Source organism: Trichomycterus rosablanca, chromosome 13, assembly GCF_030014385.1.
Source record: "Trichomycterus rosablanca isolate fTriRos1 chromosome 13, fTriRos1.hap1, whole genome shotgun sequence".
NCBI lineage: Eukaryota > Metazoa > Chordata > Actinopteri > Siluriformes > Trichomycteridae > Trichomycterus > Trichomycterus rosablanca.
In genome coordinates this window covers 3,736,048-3,762,624 of record NC_086000.1, presented here as the reverse complement: position 1 = coordinate 3,762,624, position 26,577 = coordinate 3,736,048, and the positions used below count along the sequence as shown (strand labels likewise).

Genomic DNA, 26,577 nt, shown 5'->3' with positions numbered 1-26,577 from the left:
CCTTTCACTCTTCATGATTTCTCTGGATCCTTTAAATGTTTGATGATGACATGCACTGTAGATGGTAAAATACCTAAAGTCTATGTACAATATGTCACAGTTTTATAGCTATAAATTGAGATTGGTTTGGTCAGTGGGGTGATTTTCTACATACTACACAGAGGGTTAATCCATGTTCTTCCCCATGTGTTGTTTTCCCAGGTTCGATGGACTAAGACAGCGGGCAGCGCATCCGATCGCTTCCACGACTCCACCGTGTTCAACGAGACGCTGCGCATTAATAACATCCAGAGGCACCAGGGCGGGCGCTACTACTGCAAGGCTGAGAACGGCCTCGGCATCCCCGCCATCAAGTCCATCCGGGTGGACGTCTACTGTGAGTCGATACCTGAATAATCACTTTCTGTTGGTCACACACCAGGTTACTCAGTTAACCAACTATTTAACTGAACACAGCCAGGCTTGATTTAAGCCAGTCCTTTAGAATAGAAATCTCTGTCTGTCTGTCTGTCTGTCTGTCTGTCTGTCTGTCTGTCTGTCTGTCTGTCTGCCTGCCTGCCTGCCTGCCTGCCTGTCTGTCTATCTGTGTTCTTGTCTGCCTGTCTGTCTTTCAATCTGTCTGTCTGTCTGTCTGTCTATCTGTCTGTCTGTCTGTCTGTCTGTCTGTCTGTCTTCTTGTCTGCCTGTCTGTTTTTTAATATGTCTGTCTCCCTGCTTATCTGTCTGTCTGTCTATTTGTTTGTATGTCAGCCTGCCTTTTTGTCTATCTATCTATCTATCTATCTATCTATCTATCTATCTATCTATCTATCTATCTATCTATCTATCTGTCTGTCTGCCTGTTTGTTCATCTGTCTGTTTATTTGTCTGCCTGTCTGTCTATCTATTTGTCTGTCTATCTGCCTGCCTGCCTGCCTGTCCGCCTGTCTGCCTGCCTGTCCATCAGCCTTTCTGTCTGTCTGTCTGTCTGTCTGTCTGTCTGTCTGTCTGTCTGTCTGCCTGCCTGCCTGCCTGCCTGCCTGCCTATCTATTTATCTGTCTGTTTGGCTATCTGTCTGTCTGTTGGTCTTTCTATCTGATTGCTTGCCTGTCTGCCTGGGTATCGGCTTGTCTCTCTGTCTGTCTGTCTGTCTGTCTGTCTGTCTGTCTGTCTGTCTGTCTCTGTTTGTCTGCCTGTCTGACTATCTATATGTTTATCTATCTGTCTGCCGGCCTGCCTGACTATCAGCCTTTCTGTCTCTCTCTTTTGTCTCTCTCTTGCTCTGTCTATGTATGTATGTATGTCAATCTATCTGTCTGCCTGTCTATTTGCCTATCTATCTAGTTGGCGTTTGGCAAGTGTAGCTTTATTTGGGCCGATCTTTGAAACAGAATCAGAGTAAAATGTAAATGTATGTATAAAAAAGTACATGCAGAGTAAAGGTGAAGAGTCCAGAGCAGAGGTCAGAACACAAGCAGACAGAATCATTTCACTTATGAGTCCTACAGATGCTACTAACCGCCCAATATTAATAATATCAGTATCAATAACGCCCAGTAATGCTGTTAATCAGCTTCACCAATGAAAATGAAAATACAAATTTAATGTACAAAGGTAATCAATTAATCAATTAGCTCGGTTGGCTTCTTCTTCTGATTCTCTGTGTGTGTGTGTGTGTGTGTGTGTGTGTGTGGCTGTGCTGTATTTAAATGCCCTGCAAAATTAAAGATGATGAGCCAAAATGACTTGGAGCCAGAGGGCAGATCGGTGTTGTTATGCATCAACATTAAAGACAGAAGCTCAGAGCAGAAGACTCGGGACGTGTTTAGATCAGGCAGAAAATGTAAACACTCACCGTGTTGGATATTTTATAAGCTACGTCAATGATCCAGATAGGGTTTGTGGGTATACACTTACTGACTGTAGCCCACGTGTTGATCCCCTTCGTTAGACACGTATAGTGGCCAATAGTGGCCATCGACCGGCTGAAATCGCCAAGGCTGGAATTATTTGCCGGTTATTCGGCTGCACGTTGATCTGAACGTTTCTTTTCCGTTGCAGATCTGGATGATCCGGTGGTGACGGTACACCAGAGCATAGGAGAATCAAAGGAACAGTTCTACTACGAGAGGACGGTCTTCCTCCGCTGCGCCGCCAACTCCAACCCCCCGGTCCGCTACAGCTGGAGACGCGGGCGCGAGTTTCTGTCCCAGGGTTCCGACAAGGGCGTGGAAATCTACGAGCCCTTCTTCACACAGGTTGGTGTTTAGACGTTCTCCCTACTGTCCGATCTTTTAATTATAGATGCACAGACAGTAAATCTATATGAAAAGTGGCGCCGTCCATAAAAATACTGACATTTCTCAATATTAATGTGGAATTTTAGGTTTTTAACATTTTGCAGCCATTCAGCCTCCACTATTTTGTCCCATAATCTCTACAATTGATTTATAGGTGAACTATGTGGCCAAAAGTATCTTAATTTGTCCAGTAAGCATTGAGCATCAATTCTATATAATAATAAAATATCCCAAGTTATCCCTTGAATGGAAAGTCCTTTTCTGTTTCTCTTTAAGTCAGTCCACCTTAAAATAGACCTTCTTGTCCAACATCAGTGTCTGACCTTACAAACGCTCTTCTGTGTTCACACTACAGGGAGAGACGAAGATTCTCAAGCTGAAAAACCTTCGACCTCAGGACTACGCCAGCTACACGTGCATCGCCTCGGTGCGCAACGTCTGTGGCATCCCTGACAAGAGCGTGGTGTTCCAGCTCACCAACACAACCGGTAGGTGTTCCTCACATGCTCCTCCACGTTCCACTTGTCCTCCAGGGCTGAAACTGACCCTAAATGACAACAGTTTTACAGTCCAGTCCATCAGTTATCCATGATCAACTGATTACAGAATCTGAGAATCATTTACATCATTACTTAGCAACCAGGACACAGAGTAATACAGGTGGTAAAATTACCTTGCTGTTAGAACGTGCTGTGTTTCAACCAATCAGGTCGCAGGGTTAGAACCACCTGTTACATAATATACTGTATACCAAACCATCCGAAACCAACTATGCTCACCACATGTCTCATATTATATAACAGGTGGTTCTAACCCTGCAATCTGATTGGTCGAAAAACAGCAAGTTCTAACAGCAGGGTAATTTTACCACACCTGTATTATTCTGTGTCCTAGTTGCTAGGTAACAGAAATGGTTCTCAGCTTCTGCAAACTGGACTTTAAACTCAGTGCTTTGTTTGAATCCCTCTTTGAATCATCAGGCTTTAAATCTATTGTACAGTTTGTAATATGTTTTTGTTATCATCCACTTGAGGGCGCTAATGTAGCGATAAATTGTGCCAGCCCTAAGCTGTGCTATCGGCCGGTCAGGGGTGTACATACAGGCGTGATTGGCTGTGTCCGCGTCTTGTTGTCCTGTCTGTGTTGCATTGCTGAACTGCGCCCAGTGCTTCCGACGAAGCCGGACCCATCACGACCCTGCTCTGTCCTAGTCAGATAGATCGTATCGAATCGCAGCTCTGCCATCCGGATTATCCTGAACAACGATTGACCTGTTGTTCATATAGGGGTGGGGTAGTAGTTAGCCGGATAGGGTCCCCTCGTAACTGATGCAGCTACCTCTGCTGGCTGATTGATGCCGCCTGCAAAGGGAGTGCATCTCTCCGTACATGGTGCTGATCCGCATTAGCACTCGCCTAATGTAGGTGAAAAGATGCATACGGCTGCTGCCCACGTGTCGGAGGGGGCGTGGGTTAGCTTCGTTCTTCTCAAATCAGAGCAGGAATTGGCATGGGTCGAGAGGAAGCGTGACGCAATCGGGCGATTGGACGCACTAAAAGTTGGGAGAAAAAGCCAAGCATGTCTGTGTGGACGCCTGTCCGGCTGATGGCACAAAAGACCAATGTGCTGCCTGAGAGTTGAGCTGCCACTGGTTTGCAGATAGGAACTGGGAACGACTAGACTGGGGGGAAAAGGAAAAAAGAGTTACAGAAAATAAATACAGTAGATCAATAAATAAACGAAAGCAGTCAGACTTTAATCCAAGAGAAAAAGCGGCTTTTATGGATTCTTTTTATGCGTTCTTTGGAAAGGCTGTCGTACCTGATTCAGGTTTTCGCTCCCCGTGTGTCTCGCGGTCCTAATTAAAAGCTGTTAGACTGAAGCTTAGTCAGCAGGTGTCTGGATTATTAAGTGGATTATCTGCATAAATGAATTATACGCTCGTCTATGCTGGAGTCCGGTGTTTAGCATTAGAACGACTGTCTGCGATGACAGCCTTGTTTTCTTTGTCATTTTGTTAAAGACTCTGCAGGGCGACACGGTGGGTAGCACTGTCGCCTCACGGCGAGAATGTCCTGTGTTCGATCCCCGGGTGGAGTTTGCATGTTCTCCCTGTGTCTGGGTTTCCTCCAACAGTCCCACAGTCACAAGAGCTGACATCTCAGATTTGTGGGTTCGTATCTCAGCTCTGCTACCGGCAGGCTGGGCGCCAACACGAACAATGATTGTCTTGTTCTTTAGGGAGGGGATTCCTCGTAACTGATGGGTGATTGATGGAGACGAGGAATAATAGAGATTAGTGCGTGACTCTCCATTCGCAAGACTGATCCACATATGAAATCGTCTCGTGCAAGTGAAAAGATGGTCAGCTAGTGCACATGTGTCAGAGGGGGTGTGTGTTAGTCTCGCTCTCCTCGGTCCATAAAAAGGAAGAGTAATGCAATCAGGTAATTGGATACGACTAAATTGGGAGGAAAATTAGGGCAAAAAATGGTACTTTTCTGTAGTTAGTACAGAATAGTGGATTGAAACACAGCCCCAGATGGATGAGGGAACTTCACCTACACTATACGGACACAGTCTAAATAATAGTAGTGCGTCTAAATAATCTACCTTATGAGTTTGATGTCAGGCGGCACGGTGGCTCAGTGGGTAGCACTGTCGCCTCACAGCGGGGCGGTCCGGGTCCTTTCTCTGCGGAATTTGCATGTTCTCCCCGTGTCTGCGTGGGTTTCCTCCGGGAGCTCCGGTTTCCTACCTCAGTCCAAAAACATGCAGCCAGGTTAATTGGAGACACTGAATTGCCCTATAGGTGAATGGGTGTGTGTGTGTCTGCCCTGTGATGGACTGGCACCCCGTCCAGGGTGTTACTGTGTGCCTTGCGCCCATTGAAAAGCAAGGATAGGCTCCAGCACCCTAATTGAATAAGCAGTTAAGACAGTGAGTGAGTGAGTTTGATGTCTTATTAGAATCATTACTACTTAGGCAGCTCCCTAGGTAGGCAGTAGGCAACAAGGCAGCTCACTAGGTTTTAGACAGACCCAGAGGTCAGTCTGTTTTACTATCATTTGTTTTTGAAATGGGACGTCCGACAAGCTCATGGTCAGGTGTCCAAATACTTTTGGCTATATAGTGTAACGTTAATTGCTACTGCTCTCTAGTGGGGCATTATTCTTGTTTGTGGCCTTTTATCCTACAGTACCAACTGTATTCACCTACGCTTCCATTCTTCCCCCCAGCATCTCCCACCATTAAGCTCCTGGTGGAGGACCCGATAGTGGTGAACCCCGGCCAGACGGTGACGCTGGTGTGCGTGAGCACGGGCGGAGAGCCGACTCCGGCCCTGACGTGGGTACGGAACAGCGAAGAGCTTCCCGGTAGGAGCGTGTTGAAGGGCGGAACCCTGACCATCCCCGCCATCAGCGTCGAGGAGGCCGGAGTCTACAGCTGCGCGGCCAGCAACAACGTGGGCAACCCGGCTAAGAAGTCCACCAACATCGTCGTCAGAGGTACGTGCACCCGGGTTTCGTCCATAATGTTATTTTCTGTTTGTATCCTATTAGAAAACAATAAAAAATAATTATGGCTGGTCATTAAAACAGCACTAAAACAACAAACCCAGAAAAGTAAAAACATCCCTACAGTTTTACCCTCTAAAAGCAGTAAAACGTGTCCAGTGTTTGCTGACCCAGCTACAGGATCCCTCTTGAATCTCAGGAGAGCTCCTGAGGGCTGTACATCATTCAGTCCGAGTCCATAAATGCACACAGACCGGCCCCGGTGCTGTAAAAGATATACAGCAAATGATGGTAGATGCCGATGCCAACGTTCCTGCCCCGAAGTGACCTAAAGTGACTTATTTTTTTCATTAAGGGAAGAAATGCAGTGAAGAAGATGATGTGGCATGGCGTTCAGTTTGATGAAACACTGACTCACCGGGGTATCGATCTGTATCTTGTTCTAAGCTGCTTCTTCTCTAGTACATAGAGGATGCTGATGCTCGTCTGGGAGGCTGAACTTCCTCCTCACAGACGTGGTTTTCACTTTGTCTAAGCTGGCCTGGTTTATCGTCGTCTAGAATGTGTCTTCATGCTGCTTTTTCAATTTTGACCCGATCCGAATCCAACTTTTCAGTCATATGATGCATTGTGGGGACCACAGGACCTCTTGGTTGCTTTTCCTCCTGTGGTTGGGGACCACGTTGCACTAACAGCAATAACCTTCCCACTCGGATATGCCCAGGTTGTGGATTTATGTTGTTGAACATCATCCAGTTCCAAGCCACGTGTTTGGTCAGTTAGAAACCCCTGTTCTGTATTAAGCCTCACATCAAGTTCCAGAAGTTTCTTCAGCGGCTTGGGCTACTACAGTGACCGACTGAGTCAAATCACAACATTTACAAAGCAAACAAAAACTCATAACCCAACAACGTTAATGGAGAACACAGTTACATCACTAGGAATGCAGCATTTTTAAAACGCTTCATTAAGAAAAACAAAAAAACATAAAAAACGCAGCATTAACTGAAATAAAAAACATTTAAAAAATACTGCATTAACTAAACTTAAAAATCTTTTTAAAATGCTGCATTAATTAAAATGAAAAACACTTAGAAAATGCTGCATTAACTTAAACAGAAAACTTTTCAGAAACGCTACATTAACTAAAACAAAAAACTTTTAAAAAATGCTGTAAAAAATGTTTTTATATCAGTTAATGCAGCGTTTTTTAAATGTTTTTATATCAGTTAATGCAGCGTTTTTTAATGTTTTTTATATCAGTTAATGCAGCGTTTTTTTAATGTTTTTTATATCAGTTAATGCAGCGTTTTTTAAATGTTTCGTTTTCATTTTAAGTAATGCAGCATTTTTAAAATGTTTTTTTGTTAATGCAGCATTTTTTTAAAATGTTTTTTTAGTTAATGCTGCATTTTAAAATGTTTTTTTAATTAATGCTGCATTTAAAAAATGTTTTTTAGTTAATGCAGCGTTTTTTAAAATGTTTTTTAGTTAATGCTGCATTTTTTAAATGTTTTTTTGTTTCAGTTAATATAGCCTTTTTAAAATGTTTTTTAGTTAATGCTGCATTTTTAAAATGTTTTGTAGTTAATGCTGCATTTTTTAAATGTTTTTTTGTTTCAGTTAATATAGCCTTTTTAAAATGTTTTTTAGTTAATGCAGCATTTTTTTTAAAATGTTTTTTTAGTTAATGCTGCATTTTTTAAATGTTTTTTTGTTTTAATGAATGCTGCGTTTTTAAAATGTTTTTTAATTTATGCTGCGTTTTTTAAATGTTTTTTGTTTTAATGAATGCTGCGTTTTTAAAACTTTTTTTTGTTTTTAATTAATGCTGCGTTTTTTTAATGTTTTTTGTTTTTAATTAATGCTGCGTTTTGTTAAATGCTACATTCCTGGTGATGTTGTGTTCTTAGTTTTTGTTTATTCTGTAATGGTTGTGATGCGACTCCTCAGGCTACCTTTAAAGTTGCTGTAAGAACTGCAGCAGAACTAATTCTCGAATGTGCGCACTTACTTGCGTTATATAACGTTATATATTTATGTATATTACAGCAATAAAAGTTGTGCAGGTACTGCTGAGCCGGCACACTGCTGCAAATTCAGCTTTTTATTTATTCATGTTGGAGATCATCAACTCTCATATAAGGTGCCAATCGTGAGGCAATGAAAACCAGTGTCTGTTACTGTCTGTCACTATCTACCCTCCCCCTGTCACTGTTACTCATATTTTTACTCATTCTGTGTATGGACATTTTATAATAATTACACTATACTACATGGTCAATTTGGTCATTACATTTGGTCATTTTCTTACTCCATGTCTCATTCAGCTCTCAGAAAAGGCCGTTTCTGGATCACGCCCGACCCGTACCACAACGACGACAACATCCAGATTGGGCGCGAGGTGAAGATCTCGTGTCAGGTGGAGGGCACCCCGTCCGAGGAGCTGATCTTCAGCTGGCTGAAGAACGGCAGAGCTCTGCGCAGCTCGGAGCGCATGGTCATCACGCAGACCGAACCCGAGGTCACGCCCGGGACCACCAACCTGGACATCATCGACCTGAAGTTCACCGATTTCGGCACCTACACCTGCGTGGCGTCACTGAAGAACGGGGGCATACCCGAAATTAGCATCGACGTTAACATCTCGTCCACCACAGGTGAGGCCGTGTATTTGTGGTCGTCATGGTTACTTTAACCAAGCAGTGTTGACCTGAATGATGCTGTATTGCTAAAAGTATCTGGACACCTGACTGGGCTTGTTGGATGGCCTACACTCATTCTTCAGAGAAAGTTTATATTTATGGGCGTCCACATACTTTTAACCATATGTATTATGGCTAGCAGGACTAGTTTTACAAATACATATGAAATGCAATAAACAATATATGGAAAAGTGGTCTTTTTCCAAGGTGTAGTGGAAAACTTATGAAGAACCACCAAGAACACTTCAGTCATACATAAAAAGCTAATAGAACTGGGTGTCACTGTCCACAGTCAAGCAAGCATTGTAGATGGTTGGACCCACTGCGACCCTGACCAGGATAAAGCTTGTTTAATTAATAAAAAAACATTCCCCTTTTTCTTAGTGCCCCCGAGTCTGACGGTCCCTCGAGGGAAGTCCTTGTTGGTGGTGCAGGAGAACGAGACGGTGGAGCTGCAGTGTCTGGTGTCGGGTAAACCCAAGCCTATAATTCTGTGGTCCCGCGCCGACCAGGAGGTGCCCATGCCCGACGGCAGCATGCAGTCCGAGAGCTACGACGGCGTCCTGCGCATCGTAAACGTGTCGCGGGAAATGAGCGGCACGTACCGCTGCCAGACCAGCCAGTACAACGGCTTCAACGTCAAACCCAGAGAGGCCACCGTCGAGCTCACCGTCCAGTGTGAGTTCACGTTCCAAGTTCACGTTTAGCTAATTAACCTTAATGCTCTGCATAATACTATGGTTATATATATATATATATATACTGTATATACACTTTGATAGTAAAATTATGTATGTATATATATATATACTGTAGTTTGATATTAATATATATTTATATATACTTTGATATTTATATATATATTTATTTATATCTATATCTATCTATATACAGTATATGTACTTTGATAGTAATAAAATGTATGTATGTTTATATAATATATATGTATGTGTGTACTTATATATACACATACATTTTTGCTTAGTGAATTGCACACACTGCGACCCTGACCAGGATAAAGTGGTGGTAAAGCAGACAATTAATGAAAGAATCGTATGTTATATTATTGATTGTTTACACCCTTTAGGAATGGGTGTGGCTACAATATATAAAATAAATGAAATAAAAACCACGCCTTAAAATGTTCTTCTTTTATTAGGCCTCGATTTTTGCCTTGTTGCAATATTGTGAGCTTATAGGCTAGACGGACACACCCACACTCTGGTCATTCCTAGTGGACGAACCTGAATTCCTTCTCTAGTCCTGCATCATCTGCAGGGGGCGTGAAGGAAGAGCAGGGAACCAACGTGTATTGAATCGGAAAGTAAAAGAGCAGGAGGAGAAGAGGAAGTCGGAGTGATCAGAGAGGAAATGACCGAGTGGGAGGTAGTGATAAGTGAGGCGACGACGAGACGATGAGACGATGAGAGGAGGATTTTGTTGGGTCTCATTCAGCTCTGGAGTTTCACGTTGGCGCTGTACTGCTGTACTGGTAGCGAGATGAATGCCAGGCGCTTCCCTGCGTCCTTTTTTTTCTCTCCGGAGGGAGACGTTAGTGCCTCGCTGGTGTCCGCTGAGTCACTTCTGGAGTATTTTTTCTGGAGCGTTTCCTCGAGATTCATCATTCTGACGGTTTGAGCTGCTCCGCCAATTCTGCCGCAGGTAGCGAACCAGCACATAAGCTGAGCCACTTCATCATGTAGCATGAAGGCTGCACGACCAAACGGGAACCAATTTGCTCTGCCCGTACTGGGATGGGAAAGTGTTTAAACGACCGTGGAGGCGCTGGGATTCTGAGTCTCAGTTCTGCTGCCGGTCAGCTGGGCGCCCTCTACCAGGCACAATTGGCCACTAAATCTGCTGGGTGGGAAAAAGGCCAGACTAAAAAGGGGGCGGGGTCTTTACACCTTTTCAGGTGTGTATTGAGTTTGTAAGGTTTATCCACAGTACTGTGATGGTATACAGTCTGAGCGATTGAGGGTTAAGGGCCTTGCTCAAGGGCCCAACAGTGGCAACCTGGCAACGAGCAACCCTTTGATTACTAGTCCAGTACCTTGACCACTAGGCTACAACTTGTAGGCCACACTTTATCTGTACTTCCTACCCTAGACATGGCCTTTTGTGTCTGTTAAGTGCTCGTCCAGCTAATAACCTAATCCACTTATTATGCATACCACCTTAAAACTTAACCCACTTATTATGTATACCACCTTAAAAGCTAACCCACTTATTATGTATACCCCCTTAAAACCTAACCCACTTATTATGCATACCACCTTAAAACTTAACCCACTTATTATGTATACCACCTTAAAAGCTAACCCACTTATTATGTATACCCCCTTAAAACCTAACCCACTTATTATGTATACCATCTTAAAATCTAACCCACTCATTATGTATACACTCTTAAAATCTAACCCACTTATTATGTATACACTCTTAAAATCTAACCCACTCATTATGCATACCACCTTAAAACCTAACCCACTCATTATGTATACCGCCTTAAAATCTAACTCACTTATTATGTATACCGCCTTAAAACCTAACCCACTCATTATGCATACCACCTTAAAATCTAACCCACACATTATGTATACCCTCTTAAAATCTAACCCACTCATTATGTATACACTCTTAAAATCTAACCCACTTATTATGTATACACTCTTAAAATCTAACCCACACATTATGTATACCCTCTTAAAATCTAACCCACTCATTATGTATACACTCTTAAAATCTAACCCACTTATTATGCATACCACCTTAAAACCTAACCCACTCATTATGTATACCGCCTTAAAATCTAACCCACTCATTATGTATACCGCCTTAAAATCTAACTCACTTATTATGTATACCACCTTAAAATCTAACTCACTTATTATGTATACCACCTTAAAATCTAACTCACTTATTATGCATACCACCTTAAAATCTAACTCACTTGTTATGCATACCACCTTAAAATCTAACTCACTTATTATGCATACCACCTTAAAATCTAACTCACTCTAACTAACTCTTACTTATTATATATACAACTGCGCCCGCCGTTCGAGCATCCTGCCTACCATCTTTGAGTATTTTTGAGTATTTTAAAGTAACGCACCCGAACCCAATTATCCTGCGCCCAAGTTTTCACATGCCTCTTGTGAACAAACTGGTGTGGGGGGGTTAATTGGATCCGTTCCCCGAACGCCCCGGCCCTTCGCCCACAACAGCAATTAAAACTCACGCGCAGCTTGACCCGGATCAACCCCGAGACTCGGGAATCAGAGGATCAGAAACTCATTACAGAAACCAGACGACAGAAATACAGCCGACCGGCACGTAAAGGTCAACCGCCGCGCTCTCGCCCGCCTGCCGCTCCACGCCGGACTGATCGAGGACGGACGAGGGGGTGGGGGGGGTGAGTGAAGAGGCACTCCAACACGATCTTTCACTTGCTTTCATTTTCTCTCTGCGCTCTTCGTACTGTTCAGGACCGGGAGTTTAGGATCTTTTATTAGGACGTGACATTTAACACCTGGTACCGTAGTTATTAACACAGGCCGGGAGGCGGGAGTACTAATCCTGCCAAAATGTTAGATTTCTGCAACAAATCACTTAAGACACCTGACGTACACTCTCACACCTATTTTATTTATGCATTTTTGTTTTAATTGAGCATAGCCAATTAGTCTTCTGAACCTAGGGGCCCCGATCATGTCCAAGGAGGGCTCCCTCCGACACGTGTGCAGTCCACTGACCCCTTTTTATTCGACGCTATTTTTGTGAATTTGCACGTGAGGCCAGTCTCGCACATGGAGAGTCACTCACTGATCTCCACATTCCTCCACTTCTATATAGGCGCCTCGGGAAACTAACCAGGGTCCTTACACATAGTCAAAGACCCCGCCCCTTTTTTTGTCCATTCTTTTTTTACCCTGCAGACTAATGACATTTACATTTTTACGTTTACATTTTCGGCATTTAGCAGACGCTTTTATCCAAAGCGACTTACATTACAGTTACAGTATACAGTCTGAGCAATTAAGGGTTAAGGGCCTTGCTCAAGGGCCAAACAGCAGCAACCTGGCAGTTGTGAGGCTTGAACCAGCAACCTTCTGATTACTAGTCCAGTGCCTTAACCACTAGGCTACAACTTGCCAGAATGACGAATTTTGTCTGTTGCAGTCACCAGGCAATTGTGCCTGCTAGGGGGCGGTGCGCTGCGGCAGATTTCTTGATTGGCTAACATCTGGGAAGATCAGGGGGTTTCCTTGTCACTGCCACAGCGTCAGGGTTTCTGTTTCATTTAAACTTCAGATTTTTCACCTTAACGTAGCACAAACAGCTAAACAAGGCTAAACTGACTAACCAACTCACTTCTCACTCCGGCAAACGAGTGATTCATACCAGATGGATGTTTTAGTTAATTGTTGGTAAAAAACAATCCTTGCGAGCTTATTCATTTATTTATATATTTATTTTTATGCATTTTTCTCCCAATTTAGTGTAGTAAATTTGTCCTCTGCTGCTTTTGCAGTCGAGGTGGGTATATCGCTGCTCACGCCTCCTCCGACCCACGCACAGCCCTTAACGGAACCCTTTTCCACCCATGCATTCTGCACATGCACCTCTATCCACCAATCAGGGTCCTTACACAGCGTTTGAAGACCCCGCCCACATACTCCGGTCATCCCTCCCTGCAGGCACTGCCAATTATGCCCGCTAGATGGCGCCCAGCCAACCGGTGGCAACGCCTAGTACTAACCGATGAGTTTGGAATCTCTGTGCTGGTGTGCTAGCGGAATATCCCGCTGCTCCACCTGAACGTCCCCTTGCAAGCTTTTTAAATGCATGGTTTGATGAGTTTGGTGAGCCCCGACCTGGACCAGGCCACCGGTGTTGTGGGTAAAGTTCCAATTTATGATTTAATGAATTAATAAAAGGGGGACACAGTGGCTCGGTGGGTAGCACTGTCGCCTCACAGCGAGAAGGTTTCTGGGTTTGATTCCCAGGTAGAGCGGTCAGGGTCGTTTCTGTGTGGGGTTTGCATGTTCTCTCCGTGTCTGCGTGGGTTTCTTCCCACAGTCCAAAGATAAGCAGTCAGGTTAATTGGAGATACTAAAATTGCCACTCATTATAAGTGTGTGTGTGTGTTTCGTTGGTGTTCGTTTTAACTTTATTGACTGTCCCATTTTACCGGAATGTGACCTCGGAGTGAGGTCAGGGGTTCTTGCTGTTTGAAGTATTTTATTTGGCAACTCATTTGCTTTATAGAAATGTAGCAGAGATCCATAACGAATCTAAAAGGAACTCTTAAGGTAGACTTCAGAATTTTAGCTGGTGTCCCAAATGACTTCACTTCCCCCTAAATAGGGGCTATTTGAGCGAGCAGCAGGGAGCTCTGAGATCCCGGTGAGATTTTATTACCCGAGTCATAACGTCGTCTATGTAACTATTAAAAAGATTCGTGTCAATGTTGGTTTTTAAAGTGCCAGCAGATGATTTTATTTTCCTTCATGCAGAACCACATTGGAAGCGAAGTGGCTCGTTCTGAGCATGGAAAAACGAAGCCGCCAGAATAAAACATGCTCCAAGTATAATATTCTGTCCGCTGGTTTTGACTGGCTGGGTTGAAACCTTAATGGAGCGTGCAGTGATGCTAGTAGCCTTCTGAGACCTTTAGAGAACGGACTCTGGCCTGAAGCTCACTTGATGCACGCTTCACTGCCTGAATCACTCGCTCGGCTAATATGTTGACAGCGTTCTGTCCTGCAACAGATGCCTGAGCGTATTTTTCACATCGCTCTTTGTTAGCCATGCAGCGTTTACGCTGGACCTTACTTAAGACAAATATCTGGCAACCACAACTGGTACTTTACTAAATTTTTATTGTGTCGTTTATAACCGACTTGAGTAAAACCCAACTCAATTATTATGTATACGCCTTAAAACCTAATCCAGTTATTATGTATACCACCTTAAAAGCTAACCCAATTATTATGTATACCACCTTAAAACTTAACCCCCTTATTATGTATACCACCTTAAAACCTAATCCACTTATAATGTATACCCACTTATTATGTATACCACCTTAAATCTTAATCCATTTATTATGTATACCCCCTTAAAACCTAACCCACTTATTATGGATACCCCCTTAAAACCTAACCCACTTATTATGGATACCCCCTTAAAACCTAACCCACTTATTATGGATACCCCCTTAAAACCTAACCCACTTATTATGTATACCCCCTTAAAACCTAACCCACTTATTATGGATACCCCCTTAAAACCTAACCCACTTATTATGTACACACCCTTAAAATCTAACCCACTTATTATGGATACCACCTTAAAATCTAACCCACTTATTATGGATACCACCTTAAAATCTAACCCACTTATTATGTATACCCCCTTAAAGCATCAGCATCTAGCTTCTGTTGTTCCTCTAGCATTAGCATCTAGCTTCTGTTGTTCCTCTAGCATTAGCTTCTAGCTTCTGTTATTCCTCTAGCATTAGCATCTAGCTTCTGTTGTTCCTCTAGCATTAGCATCTAGCTTCTGTTGTTCCTCTAGCATTAGCATCTAGCTTCTGTCGTTCCTCTAGACTTAGCTTCTAGCTTCTGTTATTCCTCTAGCATTAGCATCTAGCTTCTGTTGTTAATCTAGCTTCTGTTGTTCCTCTAGCATTAGCATCTAGCTTCTGCCACATTTAGGTGAAGCTACCACACACTGCGTGTCCTACATCGTCCTCTCTGAATAAAGCTCTACTTTATTACATTGAAAGCTAAATAGCCGCGTTTACTTTGATGCACGATCCGGCGTGTAACTTTTTGAACCCCGGCTAATCGCTCCCTGTAATGTACTCTCTGGAACAGGAACTACCTGCCCCCCCCTTCCTAAAAGTTTGTGTCCTTGTAATGTGTTCTGTAATGTAGAGCTGAGAGTGGAGATGAACATCAGGTAATATCAGGTCAGCCAGTGAAAACTGCATTAGCTGGAAATGCTGGTTTTATGGCTGCCATCGTGTCTGCCGGGCCAGAAAAAAAAAATCAATAAATAAACCAAAGTGGTGTGGTGTGGTGTGGTGCTGTACAGTGTGGTGTGGTACGGTGTGGTGTGGTGTGGTACAGTGTGGTGTGGTACTGTGTGGTGCGGTGTGGTGCGGTACAGTGCGGTACAGTGTGGTGCGGTGCAGTGTGGTGCGGTGCAGTGTGGTGCGGTACAGTGTGGTGCGGTGTGGTGCGGTGTGGTGCGGTGTGGTGTGGTGCAGTGTGGTGTGGTACAGTGCGGTGTGGTACGGTGTGGTGTGGTGTGGTACAGTGTGGTGTGGTACTGTGTGGTGCGGTGTGGTGCGGTACAGTGTGGTGCGGTGCAGTGTGGTGTGGTGCAGTGTGGTGCGGTACAGTGTGGTGCAGTGCGGTGTGGTGCAGTGCGGTGTGGTGCAGTGTGGTGCGGTGCAGTGTGGTGTGGTACAGTGCGGTGTGGTGCGGTGTGGTGTGGTGTGGTGTGGTACAGTGCGGTGTGGTGTAGTGTTGCTTGCAGGTCCATAATATATTGTACTTAAATTTTATTGCTGGTGGAACCACCACACCAATGTATTTGTATTCTTTGTTTTGGTAGATCCGCCGGCGGTGGAGCCGGTGTACACCGAGCTGCGGCAGGGCCTGGGCCGGGCGTTCACGCTGAACTGCAGGGTCCTGCGCGCCCACCCGTCCCGCGTTCTGAAGTACGAGTGGAAGCTAGGTACTCGCTTGCTGACCGTGGGCCAGTTAGACACGCGGGACGACACCGACTACAACGTCAAGGCTTTAAACCGCGAGGGCTACGGCGCCTACACCTGCGACGTCAGTAACGAGGCCGGTGTCGGCCGCTGCACCTTCTTTGTTAGCGGTGAGTACATGATCCAGTTATTACTACTTATTTATATTTAGTGTTATTTATATTTAATGTTATTTATATTTAGTGTTATTTATATTTAGTGTTCTTATTATTTAGTGTTATTTATATTTAGTGTTCTTATTATTTAGTGTTATTTATATTTAATGTTATTTATATTTAGTGTTATTTATATTTAGTGTTAATGTTATTTATATTTAATGTTATTTATATTTAGTGTTATTTATATTTAGTGTTATTTATATTTAGTGTTATTTATATTTAGTGTTATTTATATTTAATGTTATTTATATTTAGTGTTATTTATATTTAGTGTTCTTAATATTTAGTGTTATTTATATTTAGTGTTCTTATTATTTAGTGTTATTTATATTTAGTGTTCTTATTATTTAGTGTTATTTATATTTAGTGTTCTTATTATTTAGTGTTATTTATATTTAGTGTTCTTATTATTTAGTGTTATTTATATTTAATGTTATTTATATTTAGTGTTATTTATATTTAGTGTTATTTATATTTAATGTTATTTATATTTAGTGTTATTTATATTTAGTGTTATTTTAGTGTATTTAATAGTTTTTATTATTTAATAATCCAGAAGAGTGAATGCTTTTGTAGCCATGGTCAGGTGTCCACATATTTATGGCTACATGGTTTATTTTACTGACACCGTTTTTCAGTTTTTGGCTTTAAAGATTGAGGGCTCACAGCCAACCCTGGCAGTGATGAAACACACCTGTCGTGGTCACATCAGAGCAGTTTGTTTTTGATTTCATGCCATTTTTAAAGTGGACTCGACACATTCCAGATTCTGTTTTTTGGTGTCTAGCTAGCTAGTTCCGCTTAGCGCTTCTCATTGGTGCACTTTTCACGGTTGTGAATATTCATAGCTGAAATCCCAGCTGGTAGGTGAGGCGGCCTGGAACAGAACGTAATGTGGGATGTGATGAGCTGCCTGCTGTCCGGTGCATAGGTTATTGTTGGAGACGTTTCAACTTTGGTTGTTTATTTTCCGTGCAGCAAAAAAGCTAAATGATTTTTTTATATTGATTTTAGTGAGCCAAAAAAATCCACTCTGGCATGATTGCAGATCTCACGATGAAAGATGTCAAAAATCACTGGGCTAGAAGCTAAAGGTATACTTGTGCACTCAACTTTTTTGGGAGGATTTTTTGGTAGAGAGCACAAATTGATAAACACTAAACATGTGTACTAACAACACTCAATATAAACACTAAATATAAGCACAAAATATAAATAAAATTCAATATAAACACTAAATATAAACACTAAATATAAATAAAATTCAATTTAAACACAAATTTACACATTTACATTTACATTTTCAGCATTTAGCAGACGCTTTTATCCAAAGCGACTCACACGATGAGCAATTGAGGGTTAAAGGCCTTGCTCAGGGACCCAACAGTGGTAACTTGGTGGTGGCGGGGCTTGAACCGGCAACCTTCTGTTTACTAGTCCAGTACCTTAACCACTGAGCTATCACTGGCCCTAAACACAAAATATAAATAAAATGAAATATAAAAAATTAAATATAAATAACATTATAAAATAAATACACTGAATTAACATTAAATATAAATAACACTATATAATATAAATAACACTATATAATATAAATAACTAAATATAAATAACACTAAATATAAATAACACTATATAATCAAAATAAATAATGAAACAGGCGAGGAGATCAGATGTGTAGATGTGTAGCAGAAGTGGCATAAGGAATATAGGCTTATTATTATTTTTATATATATATTCAATATGATGTATATAAAATGTGTGTTGCCCACCAGACTGGCTTTTGTCCTCCGTTGTTGCCCATAGCAACCCAGATGAAAGAGCTGAACTGAAGATCAATGAAACTGTGAAAGTGTTTTTCGTTAATAATTAAATCTCTTGTGGTTCTGTATGTTTTAGGAAAGGCGTTTGCACCCGAGTTCTACTATGACACGTACAACGCTCTGTGGCAGAGCAAGCCCCGAACGTACGGTTTCAGACTCCAGTGGACACAGATGAACCCCGGCGCAGTGGACCAAATCGTGGCGTATCGAATTGGGATCAAACAGGTTAGATCCTTGCGTTTATATCATGGTGTTGTTCTAAATAGACATGGACGTCTGTTGCATTTTTTGAAAGCTGCATGAAACATCCACGGTAATGTAGACCTGCTTGATAATGGTAGTAAGTAATTCAGTTTGTACAAGTAATGATTGTGACTACTAAAAAAGGGTGGCAACTTTAGGTTGGATTTAAGGTAGTTTGCATCGATAGACTGTTGGGGACAAAAACGTTCTGTAGCTGGAAAGCCTTGCTAATAGGTATTTGACAGGTGATGTAAAACCAAGGTGGATTGTGGGTTTAGCTGGGATTTTGGAGGTATTCAGTGGTCAAGTCTGTCATATATTGAACCTGGAGCATCATATTTCCGCATCGCTTTTTTCTTTATCAAATGGTGCAATCCTTCATAAATATTAAACAGCTACAGCATTAAAATGCAACATTTACGTCAATGCAGTTATAATATTAATCCAAAAACGTAATTACTTAAGTAAATGAAACAGACAAAAGTACAGCATGTCTTACAGGTGGGTTACAAATACAGGAGTGTTACGAATAGAGGTGGGTTACGAATAAAAGTGGGCTATGAAAAGAGGTTGGTTAAAAATAGAGATTGGTTAAAAATAGAGGTGGATTTCGATAACAGGTGGATTACGATAACGGGTGGGTTACCAATAGAGGTGGGCTATGAAAACAGGTGGGTTACAAATACAGGTAAGTTTAAAAAAACAGGTGGATAATGAATAGAGGTGGGTTTTCAAAAAGAGGTGGATTATAAAAAGAGGTGGGTTATGTAAAGAGGTCGGTTTTGAAAAGAGGTGGGTTTTCATAACCACCTCTATTCAAAACCCACCTGTTTTCACAGCCCACCTCTATTTGAAAACCCACCTCTATTCATTTTCCACCTGTTTTTGAAACCCACATCTATTCGTAATCCACCTTTATTCAAAACCCACCTGTTTTTTGTTTTTTTAAAATAAAAATCCCTCGTTCTCAGCTAATATACATCCAAAAATGAAAACAACTGCATCAACTGACTGCAGTAAACAAGGAACAAACTACAGTCAAAATGTATCAAAAAAAGTGTTTCTGTTTATTTTTATTTACCATATTTTGGCGATATTTTGGTTTTTAAAAACAAGGACACTTGGTCTGGGGAAGGAGGGGGGGTAATTTCATGTCATTGGTGGCACCATGGCAATGAGTATGGGGTTTAAATATTTGATAAATGCATGAACAAATGCCTTTATGGGCAGACAACCATATTCATTTCCAAACAAATATAAAATTAATAAAATATATAAATATGTAAATTAAAATTCCTTTATTTCCTTAGTTTTTGTTGATGAGTTGCGCAGTTGTATCAGCTGATTTATTTGGAGTGTTTTTAACTTTTTTTTTTTTTTTTTTCAGTAAATTTTTTTAATAATTATTTTTACTTGCTCCCATCAGTAGAAACCCCCCAGTAAGGTGTGTCCTCTAGTGCTTGCTGAGCAATTTTGACAGCATGCGGTGCCATCACGGTGTTGATAAGAGCCTCCGTGTTAGAACGTGCGCGTGGAAATTTTCACGACTTTCACAGATTTTTGTGATGCTTTGTGGTGTGAAATGGGGTCTGTATGGCATTTCACACCTGTCAGCCAGGAGCATGGATCTGAGGGTACGGTGGGCACAGGCTTACTGAAACCTCCTGGGGAATATATATTTATATTTGCTGCTTTGACCTCCAGCTGCGTGTTTTAAGATGCTTTTCTCGGCAGCAAATAAAAAGACAGTTCTGCTCAGGGAACTGCCGCACACTGGATGTGTTTTTTTTGTTTGTTTTGAAATGTTATAGCTTATTGTTAACATTACCCAAAAAAGCATTACAAATCCAGTGCTGCTATTATTTCCGAGACATTTCTATTCCATTCTCTTTGTGCTGCTTTACTCTGGGTTTTAACCTATAAAAGCTCCATTGCATAAATAAATAGTATTTTTGTTCATTTGGGAGTAACATGAGTTACGGTACATCGTCCAGCATCGTGTTGTGCGTGTTCTAAGATGCTTTTCTGCTCGGCAGCAAATAAAAAGCCAGTTCTTCTTGAAAAACTTCCGCTTACTGGATGTTGTTTTGTGTTGAAATGTTATAGTTTTAGCTAAATTTTTTGAAGCTTATTGTTAATGTTACCTGAAAAGCTTTACAAAGTCAGTGCTGTTGTCATTTCCGAGACATTTCCATTCCAAATCTTTTTGTGCTGCCTTACTCTTGGTTCATCCTATAAAAGCACCAATACATAAATAATACGTTTTTTTTTTTATAATTTAGAAGTAATCTAAGTTTTCAACCTGTGCAAAGGTGCGGTACGTCCGTCCAGAATTGTGTTCCATGTTTTAAGATGATTTTGTGCTTAGCAGTAAATAAAAATCCAGTTCTGCTCGGAGAACTTCTGCTCACTGGATGTTGTTTTGTGTTGATATGTTATACTTTCAGCTTAATTAGCTAATTTAGCTTTTTAATGTTAATTGTTCATAGTTCTATTGACATTTCCAAGACATTTTAATTTCATTCCAAATCTCCTTGTGCTGCCCTTCTCTTGGTTCATCCTGAAAAAAGAACTGCCGCTTACTGGATGTTTTTTTTCTTTAGTATTTTATGTTTACTGTTAACAGGCATGACCTAAAAAGCTTTGCAAATCCAGTGCTGGTTTCTATCCTAGGTCTCTTTGTGCTGCGTAAATCTTGGCTCATCCTATAAAAGCTAAGCTTTAATGCATAAATAAAAAGTATTTTTTTAATGAGACGGTGCGGTACGTCTGTTCATGCTATATTCCTGTTATTCTAATATATTAAAATATGAGTGTGGCTTGTGAGACTGGCTTTCGTCCCTCCTTGTGACCCACAGTGGCCCAGATAATAAACTCGAACAAGATCAATAATTGCCGGGGTCTTTAGTTCTTGTGGTTATTATTTCGAACGTCGTTATTTTAAACACATTCAAACACCATTAGGAGACTCCGGCTGTAATTGCGGCGAAAACCAATTGACGTCCTTCGCCTCCGTCGTGTTTATTCTGCAGGGCTAATATTTGCGGAAGAGCTTAAGATGATGATCTCCTGCGCCGTAGTGTTTTGTCTGGGTGGACGTGGCAGCGCTAAGCGGCGTGTCATTTACCAGTTCACGTTGTGTCGGCGTGACAGGGCGATCCGTCACCGTCTCCTTCACGCCGTCGAGGCTCGACGAGAGAGACGCCGAGCACAGTCGGTTATAACGACATCATGCGGCGTGATTCATTCCTTGTCAGGTTCGCCGACCACCAGTGGTCAACGTCAGAGGGAGCCTTTCTATTTTATAACATTCTTTATTATTCTGTCTTACACCTATACACCGATCAGCCATAACATTAAAACCACCTCCTTGTTTCTACACTCACTGTCTATTTTATCGGCTCCACTTACCATATAGAAGCACTTTGTAGTTCTACAATTACTGACTGTAGTCCATCTGTTTCTCTGCATGCTTTGTTAGCCCCCTTTCATGCTGTTCAGGGCTCTCCCAGGACCACCACAGAGCAGGTATTATTTAGGTGGTGGATGATTCTCAGCAATGCAGTGACACTGACATGGTGGTGGTGTGTTAGTGTGTGTTGTGCTTGAAAGGGGGCTAACAAAGCATGCAGAGAAACAGATGGACTACAGTCAGTAATTGTAGAACTACAAAGTGCTTCTATATGGTAAGTGGAGCTGATAAAATGGACAGTGAGTGTAGAAACAAGGAGGTGGTTTTAATGTTTTGGCTGATCGGTGTATATTTACCCTAAACAATAATGTTCATCTGGTAATATTAATTTGACTCACTCCCCAGTGTGTTTTTATTTAAATTAAGCTTTGTACTTTTCCCTTTAGCCAAAAATAGCTAACAGTTAGCTGACACCAGTGATAGTTGACGACCTGAATGATTCCGTTTGACAGATCTAATCATTTGCTGCAGGACGTCCTTGGAAAACATCTGTTCAGAAAGCTTTAGTGCTGCTGGTTTACCAGCTGTCTGATTAATTGCCCTCCACCTTATTTTTAGAGTATCAATATCCACATGGTTACCTAGATAAACTAAAACTAGACCATGTTACGGGTTTGGCGGCTTATTCTAAGTTCACATTCCACTCTTAGAACTTGATCTCTTGTAATCGGGAGTCTTTTTTAAGTCCTTGATTGGCGATAGGGGGCCACACACTACAACACACATCTACCACCTGGAGAAATCACAGATGAGTCTATCTGGTCTACCAAAACCTGATCGCAACACTTTTCACACTACATGAGTAGTTGCTGAGTCGCTGACAGGTCCAGATATGTAGCATGCTAGATATTTTTCTTGAGTCTGCGAGCGATGTCTAAGTAGTGCATCTAAATAATCTGCCTTCTATAATTTTCCCTAGGTAGGCAGTAGGCAGCAAGGCAGCTCACTAGGTTTTTAGACAGACCCCATATGGCTAAAAGAATCATGTTGGAATGGGGTGGGCCCTTTCTCAAACTTAAGGTAAAAGTAGCAATTGCTCAGCCTAGTGGTTAAGGTACTAGACTAGCAATCAAAAGGTCACTGGTTCAAGTCTCACCACTGCCAGGTTGCCACTGTTGGGCCCTTGAGCAAGGCCTTCAACCTTCAACTGCTTGGACAATATACTGTCACAACTGCAAGTTGCTTGGATAAAAGCGTCTGCTTAATGCCGTAAATGTAAATGGTTGAGATACTGGCCTAGTAATCTGATGGTTGCTGGTTCAAGTCCCACCACCACAAGTTGATACTGTTGTGCTACTTTTCAAGGCCCTTAGCCCTCAACTACCTGCCTTGTATTCAGCATTTTTACTGTTTTTACCTTTTAGAATTGATTTTATGCACCTGGCTTCCACAAGGAAGCATCCCTCCAAGGCCGATCCAGACCCCCCACTGTTCAGATGTTTACACACACACACACACACACACACACAAACCTTCACAAAGCCTTTTTAACTCTTGAAATCTCTATTAAGTAAAATGACAGGAAAATAAAAGACTTTTGTTTCTGTGGACGGCAGGAAAAAAAATCGGTTCCTTTTGAACATCCAGCGCGTTGTTCCCTGTTTGCGAAGCGTCGGCTGTAATTGCCTTGTAATTGTTTTTTCTCCAAAACAGACGAGCCAGACGATTCCTTTGGGCCCGAAGCGTTAAAAAGTTCTTGTATTTTTGCCACACCTATTGTTAATCGTTCTTTGAGCTTAGTTTGGGGAAGGCCATGTAATGTTTCAGCTGAACAAGGTCCATAGAGATCTAGCAGGTAAACACGAGAGTCCAAACTCTGAGGGATCTTCTAAAAGTTTCCTTACTTTTATATTTCCATTGGGAGCGGTGAGGGTGGGACGGGAGGAAGGAGTAATCGGTTGTGTCTGAGAGACTGAGAGATGCTTATAGTCCGATTTCCACCTTTTTGGACGCTCAAATAAGCTTTAAGGGGAAGAAGATTTTCATGTGATGATGTGAAAGCAACGGCGCATCAGTGGCTACGAGCTCAACCGAAAACGTTTTTTGCTGATGGAATTAAACAGTTGGTTTGACGCTGCAAACATACATCGGAAGGCGACGATGTAGAAAAGTGATGTACTTTATTCTTGAAATTCTTTTATGAATAAAAACAGTTAATAAAGTGCGGAAACTTTCTGAAGATCCCTCGTACAACCCTACTGAACATCACTGGGATAAATTGGCACTTCCCATCCAAAATCAGTGTCTGTCCTCAATTCATGAGTGTTTCTTTAGGCACCCGTATTCTTTACGAGCTGTGCTGGGTGCCCCCTAGTGGTCACAATTGACAGTGTCTGAAGCCGACAAAATTGGCCACTAGTCTGCGGCGGGATCTTCGATGCTGTGTAAGGACCATGTTTAGAAGCCTGAGGCACCTGTACAGAGGTGGAGGAATGTGGAAATCGGCGCATGACTCCACTGAAATACGGGCGAATAAGAAGGGGTTCGTGGACTACGAATGCGCCGGAGGGAAGATGTGTCAGGCTAAATATACCCTTTTTGGACACTATCGGGGTCCCTATCAGCGGGGGACTGATTGGCTTCACTAAATAATATTAATATTGCAAAAAAGGTTTTATTATACAAGTTAAAATGCTTTATAAATAAGCCGCTCAGGTGGCGCAGCGGTAAAAACACACGCTGGAACCAGAGCTGGGATCTCGAATACATCGTATCGAATCTCGGCTCTGCCTGCCGGCTAAGGCTGAGTGGCCACATGAACAACGAATGGCCTGTTGTTCGGATATGGGCGGGACTAAGCCGGATGGGGTCTCTCTCATGACTGGTGCAATTACGACCTTTGCTGGCTGATTGATGGTGCCTGCACAGAGACGGGAAAAGAGTGCTCTCAGGGTGTGTCTCTCCGTACACAACACTGAGCTGCACCGCACTCGTCAAGATGCATACGGCTGCTGCCTACGTGTCGGAGGGGGCGTGGGTTAGCTTCGTTCTCCTCAATCAGAACAGGGATCGGCATTGGTGAAGAGAAAGCATGGCGCAATCGGGCAGTTGGACGCGCTTAAAAGTTAGAAAATGCATAAAGAAAAATATTGAAATGGTGCACTCACCATCCTATGGGCACAAATTCCCACAGAGAGGCTTTGTCTCTAAAATGTGGATGCTGTTGTAGGGGGCAACGTGTTACTTATCAAACTGCAGACGCCTTTTGTGGTTAAAGTACTGGACTGTTGAGAGATCAGAAGGTTGAGGGTTCAATCACCACCACTAAGTTTGCCACTATTGGGTGATTAAGCAGGGCCTTTAACCAGACGTTTCTTGGATTGCATTACTGCATCATTGGGACGTTGCTTTGGATAAAAGCGCCCGCCAGACGCCCTCATATGGAATACTAATGAGCGTATTTACCCCTCCTGTATGTTTCTTCCTGCTGTACCGCTCAGCAAACGCTCTACAGCCTCCGTTTCATTTTTTTCCTCCCCGACTTTTCCTCTTGTTCTCCCTCTTTACACGACACGGTCTGCCGAGCGTCGTCATGAATAAAAAGTGGCTGCGGTTACCACGGCAACAAGGCATTTTACCTCCAGTCCGCGATGCATTGTACGCCGCAGGATGCAAAAAGGACAGAAAGGAGCGAGAGGAGTCGGATTAGAAGTTTTTTTTTTTTTTTTTGATGAATTATCTGGCTGTTTGGAAAGATGAAAACGCAGTCACGATTCACAATCTACCCCAACACGTGGGGCGTCGTTTTTTTATCTGAGCGGATGAAACTGAGCCTCCCAGACCAGGAGAGCGCATGTTTTAAGGGGCATGTTGTGCATTAAGGTTTAATTCATACACGTCCATTTGTCAAGCTGTTGAAAGGTCAGGGTTAAGGTTTCAGATGTGAAGCTTTACAGCTTTAGTTTGACTTGCTTGTTTGACACCAAGCTTCTCACGATACAGCTGAACCTCGGTTCTCGAACCTCTCTCGTCTCGGACAGTTGGGTCTCTTTATTGTCATTGCTCAATACAGGTACAGGGCAAAGAAATGCACCACCTCCTTGTTTCTACACTCACTGTCCATGTTATCAGCTCCACTTACCATATAGAAGCACTTTGTAGTTCTACAATTACTGACTGTAGTCCATCTGTTTCTCTGCATGCTTTGTTAGCCCCCTTTCATGCTGTTCTTTAATGGTCAGGACCCCCACAGGACCACCACAGAGCAGGTATTATTTAGGTGGTGGATCATTCTCAGCACTGCAGTGACACTGACATGGTGGTGGTGTGTTAGTGTGTGTTGTGCTGGTATGAGTGGATCAGACACAGCAGCGCTGCTGGAGTTTTTAAACACCTCACTGTCACTGCTGGACCAACCGAAAACATCCAGACAACAGTGCCCCGTGGGCAGCGTCCTGTGACCGCTGATGAAGGTCTAGAAGATGACCGACTCAAACTCGTTGAGGCTCCCTAGTGGGCCACGACCGCCTGGTTGAGAACCACCGACTTTGCTTACACTTCAGTAGGGGGTTGGATGTGGGGTTTAGTTGTTTATTCTCCTAGAAGTAAAAGTTGCTAAACCGTAAGTGGTCCTAAACTCAAAC

General features: G+C 42.4%; 1 protein-coding gene across 1 annotated transcript in view; it reads left to right on the top strand.

Annotated features, from left to right (window-relative positions):
- The window catches only part of mdga2a (MAM domain containing glycosylphosphatidylinositol anchor 2a), a 44,997-nt gene that overhangs the window by 5,908 nt on the left and 12,512 nt on the right, over positions 1-26,577 (top strand). Inside the window, exons 3-10 of the mRNA XM_063007887.1 lie at positions 202-376; positions 2,042-2,238; positions 2,636-2,768; positions 5,520-5,789; positions 8,129-8,458; positions 8,888-9,181; positions 16,136-16,405; positions 18,356-18,504. Of these exons, the coding sequence (XP_062863957.1) occupies positions 202-376; positions 2,042-2,238; positions 2,636-2,768; positions 5,520-5,789; positions 8,129-8,458; positions 8,888-9,181; positions 16,136-16,405; positions 18,356-18,504 (1,818 nt within the window). The remainder of the gene's footprint in view (positions 1-201; positions 377-2,041; positions 2,239-2,635; positions 2,769-5,519; positions 5,790-8,128; positions 8,459-8,887; positions 9,182-16,135; positions 16,406-18,355; positions 18,505-26,577) is intronic.